We start from the raw sequence: 16,033 nt of genomic DNA on the forward strand, positions 1-16,033 counted from the left end.
ACTGTTTTATATAATATAGTGATGTTGACTAAAGACATCTTAGTTAATTAAAGACATCTTAATTTTCTCTCTGTGGTAGGTAATTCATAAACCAAATCGTCAAAATTATATAGTAACTAGAAGTTAGTAAAGAGACACTATTACAAAGGGAAGCAAGATGACATGCATCAGGCGCTTGGGTACTAGTGCAAAGTGGATATGTTGCTCCAAAAATTAAAGTTGACCTTTTCTGGAGCATTTTCTTTTTGTTTCATGATACTTTTTGCATTGCAAAGGTAGCTTTGTCTTTTGCAAAAAGGCCACTTTTCCATTTTTCCGATTGTCTTTATAGGGAGGATCTTATTTCTCAAAAAAGGCAACGAAAATCAGTTTAATATTAGAAAATGACCCAAGATTGAGCGTAATTATAACAAGGCTTTGCTTAATTAGGACATTTAAACAGGCTGATATTTGATATGAGATTCGAAGGAGCTTCTAAAAGCCTGGCAAGAACACCGTGATATATATATATATATGCCTGCTGATAATAAACCAATTGTTCGACAGCCATCTCCTGCTCCTAAAGAAAGCCTGAATCGTAATTCCATGTTCCTTTTTTCTATATTAATTATATATCTGCTAGCTAGATTCACGCCTAATATGCGCTAGCTACTTAACTCATACAATTCAAAAACCACCAATGAGGTGATGATCGAACACAAACTTCCTTGATTTCATAAGTATAGTCCACAAACAATTTCCCATTAATTAGAACTGCAACAGAACAAAATGTTCATCTGAACATGCATCGCACTTGTTTTCACAATAACAAACAACGCTCAATAAACTTAATTAACACAGTGTCTACACTCACTCAAAGAGCATATGTCTAACTTTTCCTTTCATTGAAGAAAATGTACGTAAAACCTTTTGTGGGGAAAGCTAAGAGTTGTATTTTATCGAACTCAGAAACTCCCTCTCTCTCTCCAATTAGTTCACCCTCCTGCAGTTTTGGCGAATCTGGCCATTGGTCCCAGTGAGGGGGCTTAGGTTTCCCATCTTAACCATCGCAGTAGCAAAGTCTGCAGAGAAAAGGCGAGGGTTGAAGCTGTAGGCTCTCACTATCTGATCCGTCGTTCCATTGTTGAAGAGCTCCTGATCTGAATGCAGCAACCCTCTCCTTGACAGCAAGTTGCCAAAGTATGATCCGTCAAATCTCGTGGGCGTGAAGCGATCCAAGGGAGAGAGGTTGTTGTCTCCACCAGAGGCAGGGCATGACCCCTGCAGCGAGCTTGCGAACTGAGGATCGATGTTGGTGTCGTTGTAGATGCGGGTTCTGAAGAACCTGCACTGTGCTTGGCCAATGGTGTGAGCTCCAGAGAGTGCAACCAGGTCTCTGGCATTCAGGCCTTTGCTCTGGAAGCTGGAGATGAGGGTGGCGAGGCTAGAGAAGGGAGACGGCAGGTTGGTGTCTGCAGCATCTTTACTGGCTGTGGTGGAGTCCCTCCTTCCCAGTTGCACCGGCCATGATGGTCCTCCTAGCTGCATATATATTCATGTATGTAATGGTTAGTCTAGAGACTAGTACTTTCTCAATGAATAATGATCAAAATGCTCCACCATGGCAATAAAATCGTATGGGCGCGCGAGGAGGGGGTACTCACGGCGACGACGGAATCACGGGCCGCGACGGCAAGTATGTCGGCACAGGAGACGACGCTGCCACCACAAGAACGGTCGACGGCCGACTTGATGCTGTCGATGACCTCAAACCCCCTGGCCGAATTGGCGTTGGCCAAGGAGCCCTTTTCCCCTGTCATGGTTGCCGTGTCGTCCAAAAGGACGGAACCATCACAACCCTGTGGATCATCCATACAGCAAAAAATGCAGTCATGTTAATATAAGTTCTAGTGTGACTTAAGTTACAGTAGCAGAGGGCTATGAGAATGGCAGTCTGTGAGCAGAAGATGAAGTACATTGACGAAGCAGTCGTGGAAGTGAAGACGCAACAGCGAGGCTCCCATTCGTGGCTCCCTGGCGACAGCGGAGAAGACTGCACTCCTTATGGCGGGAAGTGCCTGAGGGCAACTTCTAAAGTAGAAGGAAGGAGAGAGCTGTTGACAAGTAACTCCAGTAGCAAGCACTAATCCCATCACCACCACCATCATGGTTAACACTGAAATCTTGGCCATGATTGCTTAATTAACACAGAGATCGAGATCGAGAGATTGCAGTAGAGAAAAAGAAAGAGATTGAGATTGTAGTAGTGTTGGTGGTGTGGTGGAGACGATGAATGAGTGGATATATATAGGCAAATCATGGGAAGCTATGTAACCGACACCATCTTCTCCGAAGCTTGACTTCCAGGTCTGAATACGATGGCACAACTTTGTTGACTTGTTCATAATTGGGACTCCTTGTGTAGAGAGAGAGAGAGAGAGAGAGAGAGATTCATTAAATGCACAAGAATACTCGCTTGATCCCTCAAATTATGGTCAACTTTTTGGAGAACTTCTCATCATCCATTCGTTCCGCTCTACTGAACTTTGAAGAGATTCTCATCATCATCCACTCCAGTTAACTGGCCTCCACCCGAAAAGCAGATTCTGACTTCCCTTATACAGGGCCGACGATCAACACCTAAGTTATGGCGGACTTGGTTAGGTTTCTCGTTGAGCACCATCCGGGTGATGGAACAATATTTAATTACTATATATGTTCTTCCTGCCTAATATATATATTGTTGTTATGTGTTGCATGCGTTTTTACACTGTTTTCATCATTTATATCATTTTCCTCTGTACCAATATCTTTTGGCCAAAAAAAAAAAAAAAGAAAGAAAGACTAATCTGCTCCCCTGTCAAGGTCAGAAAGATGGTGTATCAGAGAGAAATCGAAACTCAAAACAACAAATTTAGTGGTGCACTTTTTTAAACTTCTTTTGTTTTAGGGGAGCGCAACATACTCTGCCTCCTATTCCGTACTTATAATGTGGAAGCAAGGAAAAGCTTTGCCGTATAATTACAAATAGCCAGGAAACAATATTGCTCACTTGATTTAATAAGTTACAGAAGAAGAACTAAAAGCTCAAAAGGCAACCGGATCCATTGCTCGTGGCCGATAGGGATGTCAACTGGTTAGATTCAGTCAGACAAAATATAGTCCTTACTATATCCAGTTTTTGTCATGTTCATACATTCATATTTGGATTTGGATTTGAATACAAACGAAGAAAATCTATGCCATATCTGAATCTGAATATAATTTTTGAAATTTGAATTCCGATTTTTTTATTAGTATCCGAATCCAACGTATTTAAATTAAATACAAACAACATAACGTATGTCAAATACACAAGGTTTAGTATTTAAAACTACATTCAATCTGAATTTGAATCTAATCAGAAATGTACAAATTTTGAATCCGATTGGACGTCATTTTTGAAGTCCAAATTCGATCCAATGTCTCAACCAAAGATTGAATTTTGTTCCATATCCATTTCTTGTTGAAACAATTTGGTTTATTAGATATTGAATCTGAATTGAATGTACAATTGACATCGCTAGTGAACGATCAAGTACCCAATTAATGTTCAGCCGGTGCTGTAACATTAGTCTGCCGATCCGTGAGTCGGACAGGCAACTTTAATTAAGGTTTGGTCGGTCGGCAGGAGGTCAAACATAAATTGGAAGTCAAAATTTGAAGAGCTGGCTAGCTCCTCACGGTTCACTCTCAAGCTTGCAAGTTCTCTTGAGTTCGTTTGAACGTGAGCACGGTCAAAACGCCAAGTTACTTGGGGCCGACATGATCTGACTTTGTTGGTCGGTCTAATTTAATTCTAGTTGTGCCCACCTTGCAAGACTCAACCCGCATTGACAGCAGAACATTTTCTAGACATATAATATATTACCTACTTCTTCCTTAGCTCTCTCTCTCTCTCTCTCTATATATATATATATATATATATATATATATATATATATATATATATAATATGTCATCAACATACATATTATGCCTAATATTGCGTAGATTCAGTTCTATGCAACCCTTTGCCTTGTTAACAACAATTGCCATTGACTAGGCTATTCTCAAGTTCAAGCTGAGTCGGGTCAATAAATGGAACCCGATCAAATGCCTTAAGCAACAACTCAAGCTTGAGTTGACTAACTAGAACTAGGTTTGGTTAAGCTTGGATATAGATTTGCCTTGAGGTTAGCCGATCTTTTTATTAAAAAAAATTTTTTTTTAACATGAACAGCTACAAAAAGAATTGAACCTGCAAACTCGGGTTTTGCTAGCTACAGTCAAACCCATTGAACCTGTTAGCTTTTTGTAATTATGTAGATATTATCTTACCACATGCTTAACCAAGTATAATGAGACGACTTTGTGAGTTTGACTCGTTTATTTGTTCGAGTCTATTTCTTAGCTTGAACTTGACCCATTTTTTAAATGAGTAGGACTCGAGCCAAGTTTAGCCAAGCGAGTTGAAGTCGAAAATGAGTTGAGCATGAGTTGTGTTTAGCTAAGTAAATTCAAGGCGAAGCTAAGTTGGCTTGACTTGTTGAACATCTCTACCATTCATCCACAAGTTAGTACCTAGCGAGTTATCTTTTTTTTTCAAAAAAATAACAATGTAAAAAGAAAAAGCGACTACCAACTTGCTTCGTTGACCTAAACAACAGTCAGAGCGCGCCAACATGGTGTGTTGACCGCCGCATGAAGCACCGACGGATCATGAACAGTGCGCGTAATTGAGACGAGTAAATGACGGAGTGAAATATGGTTGAACTTTTCAAAGTTTGAGGGCGAAGAATCATTTGGCGGCCGACTCTTGCGAAGAAGATCAAGCGTCAGCAGAAGGTAGTAGCAGCAAGTAGATCGTTGTCAATCAATAAATGCCTCGAGTGCTGACTTAGCCGTTTTCTTTTTACTGAATAAATTAAGGGAAAAGCAAAACTCAGGGTATCGTAAATTTTCAGTCTATAAATACTCACCACGTCCAAGGAGTTCTACAACAAACCCCCACAGCCAACATCTCTCTCTCTCTGTGTGTGAGTTGTGAGTTTAATTGGCAACCATGGCCAAGATTTCTGTATTATCAGTGTTAGTGGTGGTGATGGGTTTGGTGTTTGCTTCAGGGGTTACTTGCCAACAGCTCTCCCCCTCCTTCTACTTCAGAACTTGCCCACGGGCTCTGCCTGTCATAAGGAGAGAAGTTTTTTCTGCCGTCGCAAAGGAGCCAAGGATGGGAGCCTCGTTGCTGCGCCTTCACTTCCACGACTGCTTTGTCAATGTACTTCTACTCACACACACTCTCATTTCTCAACCATAAACTGAACACCAAAATCCCATTTCCCTTACTGCAAATCCTGCGTAGAATATTGTTTTAATGGTTCACTTTTGCCGGAAAAGTAGTCGGACATTACTTAACTGGTTGCCTCCGTGTTTACAGGGCTGCGATGGTTCCGTCCTCTTGGACGACACGCCGACCATGACAGGGGAGAAGAACTCCCTGGCCAACGCCAATTCGGCCAGGGGGTTTGAGGTCATCGACAGCATCAAGTCGGCTGTCGACCGTGCTTGTGGTGGCAGCGTCGTCTCCTCCCCGTGATTCCGTGGTCGCTGTGAGTACTCCTTCCTCGCCCTTACAAACTTATTAATTATCATGGTGGAGCATTTTGATCATGAGTGTCCACTTGATTCCATGAGGAAAATGTACACTAAACCACTTGACCTGAGAAAGTCTTGGTCTCTAGAGTCTAAACTAACTTATATATACGTGAATATATGTGCAGCTAGGAGGACCATCATGGCGGGTGCAACTGGGAAGGAGAGACTCCACCACTGCCAGCAAAGATGCTGCAGACACCAACCTTCCGTCTCCCTTCTCCAGCCTCGCCACCCTCATCTCCAGCTTCCAGAGCAAAGGCCTGAATGCCAGAGACCTGGTTGCACTCTCTGGAGCTCACACCATTGGCCAAGCACAGTGCAGGTTCTTCAGAGCCCGCATCTACAACGACACCAACATCGATCCTCAGTTCGCAAGCTCGCTGCAGGGGTCATGTCCTGCCTCTGGTGGAGACAACAACCTCTCTCCTTTGGATCGCTTCACGCCCACGAGATTTGATGGGGCTTACTTTGGCAACTTGATGTCAAGGAGAGGGTTGCTGCATTCAGATCAGGAGCTCTTCAACAATGGAACGACGGATCAGATAGTGAGAGCCTACAGCTTCAACCCTCGCCTTTTCTCTGCAGACTTTGCTCGTGCCATGGTTAAGATGGGGAACTTAAGCCCCCTCACTGGGACCAATGGCCAGATTCGACAAAACTGCAGGAGGGTCAACTGAGAAAGGGAAAAAGATTCAAAGCTTTTTGAGCCACACCTCAATCATTTTCTCCATGTTAAAGTGTATTTTCTTTTTCAATAATGAAAGGAAGAAAGTATTATATATTTCCCGTTGTTTCAATTTCAAGTGTATAACTTGAAGTAAAGTCATCCCTAAACCATCTAGAGCAAAATAATTGAGAGAGAGAGAGAGAGAAAAAAGAATTGGCAGGTGCTAAACACTTAAATGCTTGACTGATAAAGAACAATCCCAGTTATTTTTTTTTTGTATAAATAGTTGAAAAAAGAACAAGGAGAAAAAAATGGTAATGAGGTACTTTTTTCATATAATATTATTAGTTCATATTTTTTATTTTTTTCTCTTCATTGCGAATTTAAGAAAGATCAAGAGCTGATATTCGTTAGCAGGGTAGCATTTAAGCGTTATATATATATATATATATTGTAATGAATGGTTGAAAGAAAAATACGTAAAAATGTGTGAACTAATATTAAATGATGAAAATGTATATCATTTTTTCTCATTATTTTTCTTTCAACTATCTATCTACTAAGATAACTCATACATCTCTTAGGGGCGAACTATGTGACTCTTATGGCTACTGTTCAATTCTCTCATTCTCGTATATATACCAAATAGTGAATATTTTTTGACAACAAACTTTTAAGGCTACTCATGTAGCATCTAGCCGGATTGAATTGTGTGTGTGTCTATATATAGCCACACACACACACACACACACACGATTCAATCTTTTCAGATTTTAGATGAGTAACATATAAAATTGTGTTGTTAAAAAACAGTTATTACACTGGCATATATTACTTATGTGATTCACCTCTCTTAAGTGAACTTAATTGTGTAGGACAAGAATGAACGCACAATCATATAGTATATAGACATGCCCATGAGTTGAACGTTAACCCCTCAGATGAGGACTGACCACAAAATCTTATGAGGACAATAGACCATGAGCAATCTGAGAATGCAGTGTACCGAGGAAACGAATTAACGCAATCTTAAGTACGTCTACAATGCTCTCTACAGTACTGCAGCTCTCTTATTTACATGCAATTAAAAGTGGGCTGACTACTGAGATAACGTCCCAGCCATAAAGACAGAGCTCATCCCCAGCATGGCTTCCTGCTCAACCATTTGCACGGCTGAATTTATCTGGAAAATCAAGTAGGTGGTGATCAATTAAGCGCAAAGCATAATCAAGCAGCATACTGCTGCATATTGAGTTAATGTGAGTTGAAGCATATATTCAAACACAACATTTTGTTACTGTCTTACGAATCTGTTCCAAAAAGTGGAGCACATTTATAAACACTTGTTGCCATGTTTTATGAATCTGCCTTACTTGTTAGGGCAGGTTCATAAGACAGTAATTGAGTGTTACTATTACCAAACAGCCATAAAATATATATGAAGATCTTTTATGTATGCTTTAATACCATAGAGGTGTAAGTTTTTTAACATAAGTTCTGATCATTCAAAATGGGGCCTATCTTAAATTTATAGTTCTAACAAATTATGGATTTAGGACCGTGGATTTAAGATCTTCATTAGGGATCTCATGGAACCCAAGGATCTAAAATCAAAGAAAGGGATGTTTGACTTGGCATGTATGAATTTCATGGTGCAAGGTTTACAAATTGAACAATATCGGCCGCATTAGATCTCCAAGTAAATCCGCGTTGTCATTAATCAGGGGAGGACAATCACAATCTATGTCTATTAGTGAGCATTATCTATTAATTATGTTTCTATTCGTTTCGTGACCTTGCCGTATATTATTACAGTTTAATTTGTTATTTTTAGTAGTTATTTTAAATGTAATTACTAGATCTTTTATTGTCAAATGCTGTTCTTAAAACAAGTACTCAACACAAATTAGTTTTACCAGGCCGGTGCAACATGAGCACCGCACGAAACATATTTCCTGCAGTATCAAAAGTCTATTTCAGTGTTTCTTTGCCACTTACAACCAATTCGGCTGATCATTGAGTTGAAACATTGACTGAAATGGGAGACCTGACTGATTTGATTTTCAAACTCTTTTCATCAAAGAGAAGATTATATATATATATATATATATATATATATATATAACAAAAACTTGTAAAGAACATTACACCAGTCATTTTCCAAATTGTAATTATAAAAATTTTGCGTAATGGCAGTTTATCCATCCCAGCTCTAATTTTTTGTGAGCAGGTCCAGTTCATGGATTCTAAAAATTTACACTAGATGGCAGTACAGAACAGTGTCGCTTTCATTTTTTTATTAGCTTTATCCGATATCTGGCACACAAAAAAATTGTGTTTTATGTTAAAAATATATATATCAACGTAGTAAATAGATCTTTAATTAGAAATACTTTCGCTTCTACAGTTAAGTTAATTATGTTGTTGTGTGTCGAATGTTATCGAATAGTTAAAAATTAAAAATCTATCACTAAAGAACAATATTAGCCAAAGGTTTATGATGTATGTAATAACGGATCATGATGTTTGAGCAACCATTCCTTGTGATTTTAACTATCAATTTCAAATTTTTAACCATCCGATGGTACGAAATTCTCCGCGTAACTGTGAACTATGCTTTGAGAAGCATTTACCGTGTGTAAATAATCATACAAATCTTTCGTTAAACAATATTGCAAACCATAGTTTTTTTCTTTCACTCAGTCCACGTGTTTACTGCTTTAGTAGCCGCCACTCATCAACGGCGGATCGAGCTCTTCGTGAGCGTATCCATATCTTGGGTATGGAGACTTCCACGGTTCCCCGTTCTCTGTGGCAGAGCATCTGCGGTGGACCTGAATTGCCTTTACTGCCAGTTCTCGAGACTTCCTTCCAGAGGACCACAGCCACACACGCACATGGAAGGCGAGAGTCTACGGCCAACCATTTTCAGTGTCACACCATCACCCAAGAGAAGGAAGACAAAGAAACGGCTTACAACAGAAAAATAACCAAAAGAAGGAGTGCAGTAGAAGAACGGGAAGAAAATGGCTTCTTTGATTACTCAATCTCCATCTTCCGTTCTGCAGGGAAAAGTAAGCCTCAAAATCCCACCTGCCCATAGTCCTGCAACCATACTCACTCCCACCACCAGCAGCAGAAGAAGAAGGAACGGATGCCCCATGAGACTCGCAGTCAATGCCTCCTCAGTTTCTGCTTCTCCTGAAACAGCAGAGAAACCAATCGTCGATCTCGAATTCATTGGGGTCTCTCTCTCTCTTTCTTTCTCTCAATAGAATACTTTTATGTTCTAATTCTTGGTTAATGTGGTGGTGACGGTGGTTGATGTGATGACCAAAGAGCAGGAGCAGGCAGGGGCAGATGGTTCGTATCCGGTGACGAAGGCGTCGGCAGTGAGCGGCGAGAAGGTGCTCAGGAACCTCATGCTCGAGCACAAGATCGACCTCTACGCCGCCTATGTGAGTTATTTATCTCTGCTCCCCTCCTCCCATTTTCGGTTTTCTAAATCGCTCCACTTGATTTGGGCTCCCGTATTACGCTGAACCAGGGGCTCTCGTTAACAGCCCCTTCCGACCTTTCTCACCTTTCCCTTCGTTGTTGGATTTAGTAGTAAATATAGTTATCAGGGGGTCGGGGTCTGATCCCAGTTCTTCGTCGGACCTTCTTTATCACTACCAACCCTCTGGTCTTATGGGATTTAGGACGGCCCGTGTTTAAGTTGAGAAAACGATTCCTCTTCCATGGGAAAATCCTTACATTTTCCTGCGACACCAATTCAGATTAAACATGGAAATGGACGATAGTGTGATGGTGATTCAAGCTCGGACCATTTGAATGTAGCAGATGATAGAGAAGGGACTCGGCAAATTTTAGTTGGCGTTTCTACCGATTATCGTGTACGTCCTATCACCCACAGTCGGATTCTCTTTCACAGGCCTATCTTCACTCTGCATGTCCTGTATCATGCAGTGTTTTGGCTAAGGTCGCCGATTCCTGATTTCATGGTTCTGTGTTATTCGTTAATTCACAGAGTTCATGAGCATGCTTTCATCGGTTCAATTATCTTTGTTTCAGTCGTCAAACAAGCTGCAATGGCTTTGCAGGGAAAAGTGATGAACTGCGGGGGTGGTGGAAGCTGCGGCACTTGTATTGTTGAGGTAATGTGGCCTGTTCCCCATCTGCATCATATTGCTTTCTCTCTTTCTCTGATACATACACGCGGACAGGCATATTGCCATAAAGCCCCTGTCAATAAGTTGCTTTTCTTTCTTGGTATTACGAAAATGGCCGATGAGTTCTCGAATTTTCTTGAGCTGTTCTAATTATAGGTGAAAAGCTCTTAAAAATGTGAGGAGAGCATGGGAAAGAAAGAATAAATTTGGTTTATTGCATGCCCTGATCGTGATAGCTTCATTTTAATTGTTTTACCACGTCAGGACTGATGTTGATAAGCAACATCAGGTAGTTACTTTAACCTGCAGTTGTGGTGACAGCAATTGCAGAAATGGAAAAATGGCATTCTTGGATAGACTATTGTTAGTTTGGTCTGCAGATGCTTTGAGGAAAAAAAAACAATTATCTTGTAGTCACAGAAAATGTGTTCTAGTTTATTATTTTCTGTACTTATTCAAACCCTTTTGTTTTTGTTTAGTATGAAATTTCCTGTATTAGATTTTCTGCCGTGCTGACTTGGCTGATTTTTATTGATCCCAGATCCTTGATGGCAAGGACCTCCTAAGTGAAAGAACAAATGCTGAGTTGCGGTATCTTAAGAAGGTACTACCTTGAATTCTTATAATAATCTGAAGAAACCGAAAACCATCTCTATTTTTCTTTCTCATGTGAATCCATGATTTTAATGAAATTGTGGACATCAGCAAGAGTTTCATTCGTGTTTTCCACTCCAAATTAATTTTCAGAAACCGGATTCCTGGAGGCTGGCTTGTCAAACGATTGTTGGGAATAAAACTAATTCTGGAAAGGTATGCATTTCTGATTTTCCTACTGAATTGAGGTGTTTATTCTTTGTATTTATGAAGCTATCATGCAAAGAAATATGAACTTGGTCATGTACTCTGTAGCTTACGCATACACCAGGGCTGGTCAGGTTGAAGTATTAATTATTATTTTGACGATTATAACAAATCTTACCTGCTCAAGAGACTATGTATCCACCCAAAATCTGATGTAAACTATGGACTCTTAAGCACACCACAAGTGACAATCCCAAAGATGAAGATTACCCTATTTAGACACATGAGAGATATAAAAAAAGCCCTGATGCTTTTGTAAAGTAGTCTGAAGCACTTGAACTTGTTAGGACTCATTTTTTTCTTTTTCTCCATTGCTTTTCTCTCACTTGGTTGCTAATCTAAATTCAACACAAGTTACCTTGTCAGCCAGCCCTGTGTGCCTAACTGCCTATACTTTCACTAATCTTTGACATGCCAGAACCCTGCCTGGGACCTGTGTTTCTCAGAGGAAAAACAGATGAACTTCTGTCTAAACCCCATGTATCTTTTCTCATGTGGTAATGATAAAGGAAAAAGTAAAAATAAAAAATCTTTAAACTATGTTCTTGCTAAAAGTGTAGGGAATACCGAGTTTCCTTTTCAACTCTTTTGTCAGAAATGGTACTATCGAATAGAGATGTTGACACAAGCATGTAACAGCAATAGACACAGTGATGAATAATTCTGATTCCTTGTGATCTAATACAAGTTATTTCAGCAGTTATCTCTGATTCTTTGTTATTTAATACGATTTATTTTGGCAGTTGAGCAAGTAATGATTGCCAATTATTTGTGGAGTTAGTAAGGCAGTAAAGCATTGTCCAATACTCTGTTTTCTGTTAGACCTTCCCATGGCTTATTGCCTTTATTACTCTTTGGCACTACTTACCTAAAGTACATTATTAAGTGGATTGTAATGGCATCCAGTCTCCTAGTGGCTATGCTTTTGTGTGGTTGTGAAATTGAACTTAAACATATACCTAACCATTATCTTGGAGCATCTTTCCTGGAATTCATGCCCCTCTTGATTCCCATCCACACCGGGTGGACAATGCTTTAGGAGTCATTGTTTTATGGTGGCACCATTGTAGTGGTTTCCAGCCTATAGTGGTTATCCTGCACGTCGTGTACTGGTTTTCAACCTTTTAGCAGTTTGAAATAGGAAACATGTCTACTGGTTTTCAACCTTTTAGCAGTTTGAAATAGGAAACATGTCTAAGGGTCAACACCGTCTCATGTATACATCATTCTCTTATTGAACTTGTGGGAATTTTACTGTCAAGAATCAAGAACAGGCACCTATGGAGTACCATTTGCAAATTCAACTGCTCTGTTTGTTTGTAGGTCATGTATAAGTAGTCAATTTTGTGGTGTTTGTAGATTTTTAGAAACTAATAATGCTCAAGACACAAAGTTTTATTGATAGAGACCTAGAGGGCCTTGTCTTTTCAATGGCAATGACTTGTTGCAAAAAGCAGGATAACTTTTGAAGCAGTTTAGCTTAGTGAACTATTGTTACTGTGGCACTTGATTTTCTGTCAAAAATAGAACTAATCTTTCTTTTTTGATGTAGGTTATTGTCCAATGCAAACCACAGTGGAAGAAGTAATTACAAGAAAAAATGATGAGTATGCTACAATAAGTAATGGTTAATCTTAAAGAACTATGTCATTAATCTTTCCTTTTTTATGCTATATGGAACTATAAGGAAAAACAAATCTTGTGCATTCTTATATGGCACTGACCTTTCCAACTGCCTAATTAGTAGTTATATGATCTGTTGCTATTCTAGGTTGGCACCCATGATCCTCTACGGATGAAGTAATATAAGAGCTCGTGGCACATTCGTTGGCATTCTTATGAGAATGAAAAGAAGATAATCACTTACCGAGCTGAATGTATTTAGTATCCTTAAATATCTTTAGTTCATTTGGTTTTCTCCTCCTTTTTTATCTCTTCTTCTACTTAAGGTGACTGAAGTACATTATCATATCCATTCTTTGATTCATTTGTGTTGTTTATGCTTGCTATGTCAACATTTACATATCGTGGTGGTCAAGAGATTTCCTTTCGGATTGAAATACTTGAAGTTCTTGAAACCTTTATTTTGGTGTCTCAGTTTGGAAGTGGCTACTTTGGGAAAATCTGGCTCTGGTGGTGTAGCTGGTTAGGAGCCCCTTGTTATTCACTCAATAATTGGCTGCTTTTATATTAAGCCGGTCATGAAGAGCATGAAAAGGCGGCAAAGAATAAGCAAAAGAAACCGCCATGCATCGTCGCCATTCCAAGTACAAAGAAACAAGTGAGGAAATAAAAAATAACAACCACACCTTCATCTTAGAATTCCGAAAGCGATGACCATTGAGAATATTGATTCCTTTCAGTTTGCTCTTAAATGGTGCCATTCCCGTCTCTCCTCCCGAAAGTTTAGCTATTATACATTATTATTTATCAACAGCATAAAATGATTCAAGCAGGATGTCGGAAGGGAAAGGGCCATGATAAAATTATTAATGTCATCAACGAATTGTATACATAGAAATGAAAAACGAAAGGAAAATTTGTAATAATCATAAAACCCCTTTAACTGGAATTACTTTAAAAGAAGGACACTAAGGAGAGTAAAGAGAATTCAAATAACAGTAGCTAGCTAAACTCTAAGTGCCAGTTTGTTTGGGGTTAGGCCTCTACCTTTATTCCAACAAAATGGTTATGTATAATATGGTTATGTATAAGGGAAGACTAAAACACGAACAACAAAATGGTTATGTATAATATGGTTATGAATAAGGGAAGACTAAAACACAAACGAATTGACACAACCTTTTTACCAAAAAAAAATTATAAAAAACATAGCTTACAAGCTATGCATATATATATTCAAGTAAGCAAAATAATAAGGAGGATCATTGGTATGATCCATGATCAAACGTCCTATGTTAACTGTGCACTTTACTCCACAAAAATTCTCATTTGAATTTGGTGAAGGCACTCAGTCTAGCCTGCATGTGGCAGACGTTCTTTCAGTCTTTGTCTAGTTTTTCACACCCAATCTTGGATAAGGAAAACAATTACATAGTCACTACCATATTTCTTATGAAATCTGAGAATGCACTCCAAGACTTTTATTTCTCCTTCATGAATCCTTTCACAATCCTTGATAATGACCACACAACCTAGTTGGCCATTATCCACATAGTTCAATCCAACTATTTTCGGTCCATGCTTGGTTCTACACTGTAGAGCTCAATTTCAATTTCCATCCAAATTATCAGTTTAATTTTTGTCTCATAATGCCACTTGATAATGCCACTTGATAAGATGTAAAACTATCCATGTTGCTCCTCCAAACTTCTCTTTTGAACCTGCTAACTTGGAGTTCAAGACTGTTACAAAAACATCTTACTTTTGAGGCACCACATATTTCAGCAAACAACTCAGAAGGCCATCCTGCAGCGCCAACGCCTTTACTTTTCTGGTATCCTAGCTTGTAGTCATCTCTTGAACTCATCTGCAATTTCTCCTTGAAAAAACTTCACTCTACCAAACTTTGCAGCAATATACCTTCAAACTTCCTTTACTACCTTATATTTTATTAAGACATGAGAATTTGTCTCCTCTCTGCATAATGACAAAAAGAATAATGCTTTGTTAGCTGAATCCGAGCCTTTTGAATCCTATCAAGGGTTGGTAGTTTGCCTTCACAAGCAATGTAGGAGTGCGAACAGCTCTTGGCCGGGGCCTGGCCTAGCGTGTCCAAATCTTCTTCTGCCACCAATCTTTAGCACCCTCAATTCGATACTTCTTGATAATCTCTCCTGCCTTCAAGCCCACCTTACCATCATTACTTCAAACTAAACTATCCTCAGTATTCCTTAGCCTAATGTTAGCAATGGACATTCCAATACTGATATTAAATTCACTTCAAAGTGCGAGATCCAGAGACCGAAATACCACGAACAAATTGCAGTACTTCATCGCATAGGTTGCGTGAGTGAAATGAAGAAGAAGAGGCGGACGTCGTGGCCGAGGTGGAGATGCTCCATTCGGAAGGGAGGCAAGGAAGATGGTGGTGGTGGCAGAAGGTGCTCAAACCCACCATGCCTTCTTCAACTAAACAAAAGAAACCAAAAAGAGGGAATTCGCAGATTTTTCATGAGAGAGGTGGAGAGTGCGGCGGCGATGACAGATCCAAGCGGAGTGTATCCAGTCGGTCTTTGGAGGGAGGTTTTACATTTCAGTACTTCTGGTCTAAGTAACTACAGATTGAAGCTTAAGTACCAGAAAAAGTTGGAGTTAAGTTCTTAAGCAAGACAATGTTGAAAATGGATTTCGCATTGCACTCCACTCAACCCGCAAGGAAGGATTAGCTACCACCTTATTGAAATTTATAGTACGTTGCGTGCACAAACATCAGAGGTAAGTGAATAAATTTTAAAATAACATCGAAAAATCAAGGAGCAAAGAGAATTGAGTTCCTCAGATCTGAAAGGAATTTTGAGTTGCCCGTCTGAGAAATAGCTTCACAAGAAACCAGTTCTTATCTGTACGTAAATTTCTGGTTAAAAAACTCACAAATATTCAGTTCTTCAAGAATACCAATCGTAGCAACACTGAACTCAATCATGCAAGTCTTTCGATCTAACTGATTACCAAATTGAGCTAAAGACCTTCAGGTCAAGAAAGATCAAGAGCTTAA

At 39.5% G+C, this 16,033-nt stretch overlaps 2 protein-coding genes and 1 pseudogene across 5 annotated transcripts; 2 read left to right on the top strand and 1 right to left on the bottom strand.

Annotated features, from left to right (window-relative positions):
* Positions 1-736: 736 nt before the first annotated feature.
* Positions 737-2,237, bottom strand: LOC116257080 (peroxidase P7-like). The gene is made up of 3 exons (XM_031633699.2): positions 1,956-2,237; positions 1,644-1,838; positions 737-1,521 (listed from the first exon to the last, which is right to left on the bottom strand). Exons 1-3 carry the CDS (start codon positions 2,169-2,171, stop codon positions 970-972), a joined length of 963 nt encoding a protein of 320 aa, XP_031489559.1. The 5' UTR covers positions 2,172-2,237; the 3' UTR covers positions 737-969.
* Positions 2,238-5,024: 2,787 nt separating this feature from the next.
* On the top strand, positions 5,025-6,380 carry LOC116257110 (peroxidase P7-like; annotated as a pseudogene).
* Positions 6,381-9,138: 2,758 nt separating this feature from the next.
* Positions 9,139-13,330, top strand: LOC116248302 (photosynthetic NDH subunit of subcomplex B 3, chloroplastic). Of its 4 annotated transcripts, none has more exons than XM_031621029.2 (7): positions 9,139-9,567; positions 9,667-9,780; positions 10,426-10,479; positions 11,036-11,098; positions 11,242-11,304; positions 12,908-12,976; positions 13,127-13,330. In XM_031621029.2, the coding sequence occupies exons 1-6, from the start codon at positions 9,349-9,351 to the stop codon at positions 12,941-12,943; spliced, it is 549 nt and encodes a 182-aa protein (XP_031476889.1). In that variant the 5' UTR covers positions 9,139-9,348; the 3' UTR covers positions 12,944-12,976; positions 13,127-13,330. The 4 variants fall into 4 exon arrangements, with proteins under 4 accessions (XP_031476889.1, XP_031476897.1, XP_049931902.1 ...); XM_031621037.2 differs by having other exon boundaries at positions 12,908-12,962; XM_050075945.1 differs by having other exon boundaries at positions 12,908-12,957; positions 13,126-13,330.
* The last annotated feature ends 2,703 nt before the right edge of the window (positions 13,331-16,033 follow it).

The sequence above is a fragment of the Nymphaea colorata genome, chromosome 1, assembly GCF_008831285.2.
Source record: "Nymphaea colorata isolate Beijing-Zhang1983 chromosome 1, ASM883128v2, whole genome shotgun sequence".
Lineage (NCBI taxonomy): Eukaryota > Viridiplantae > Streptophyta > Magnoliopsida > Nymphaeales > Nymphaeaceae > Nymphaea > Nymphaea colorata.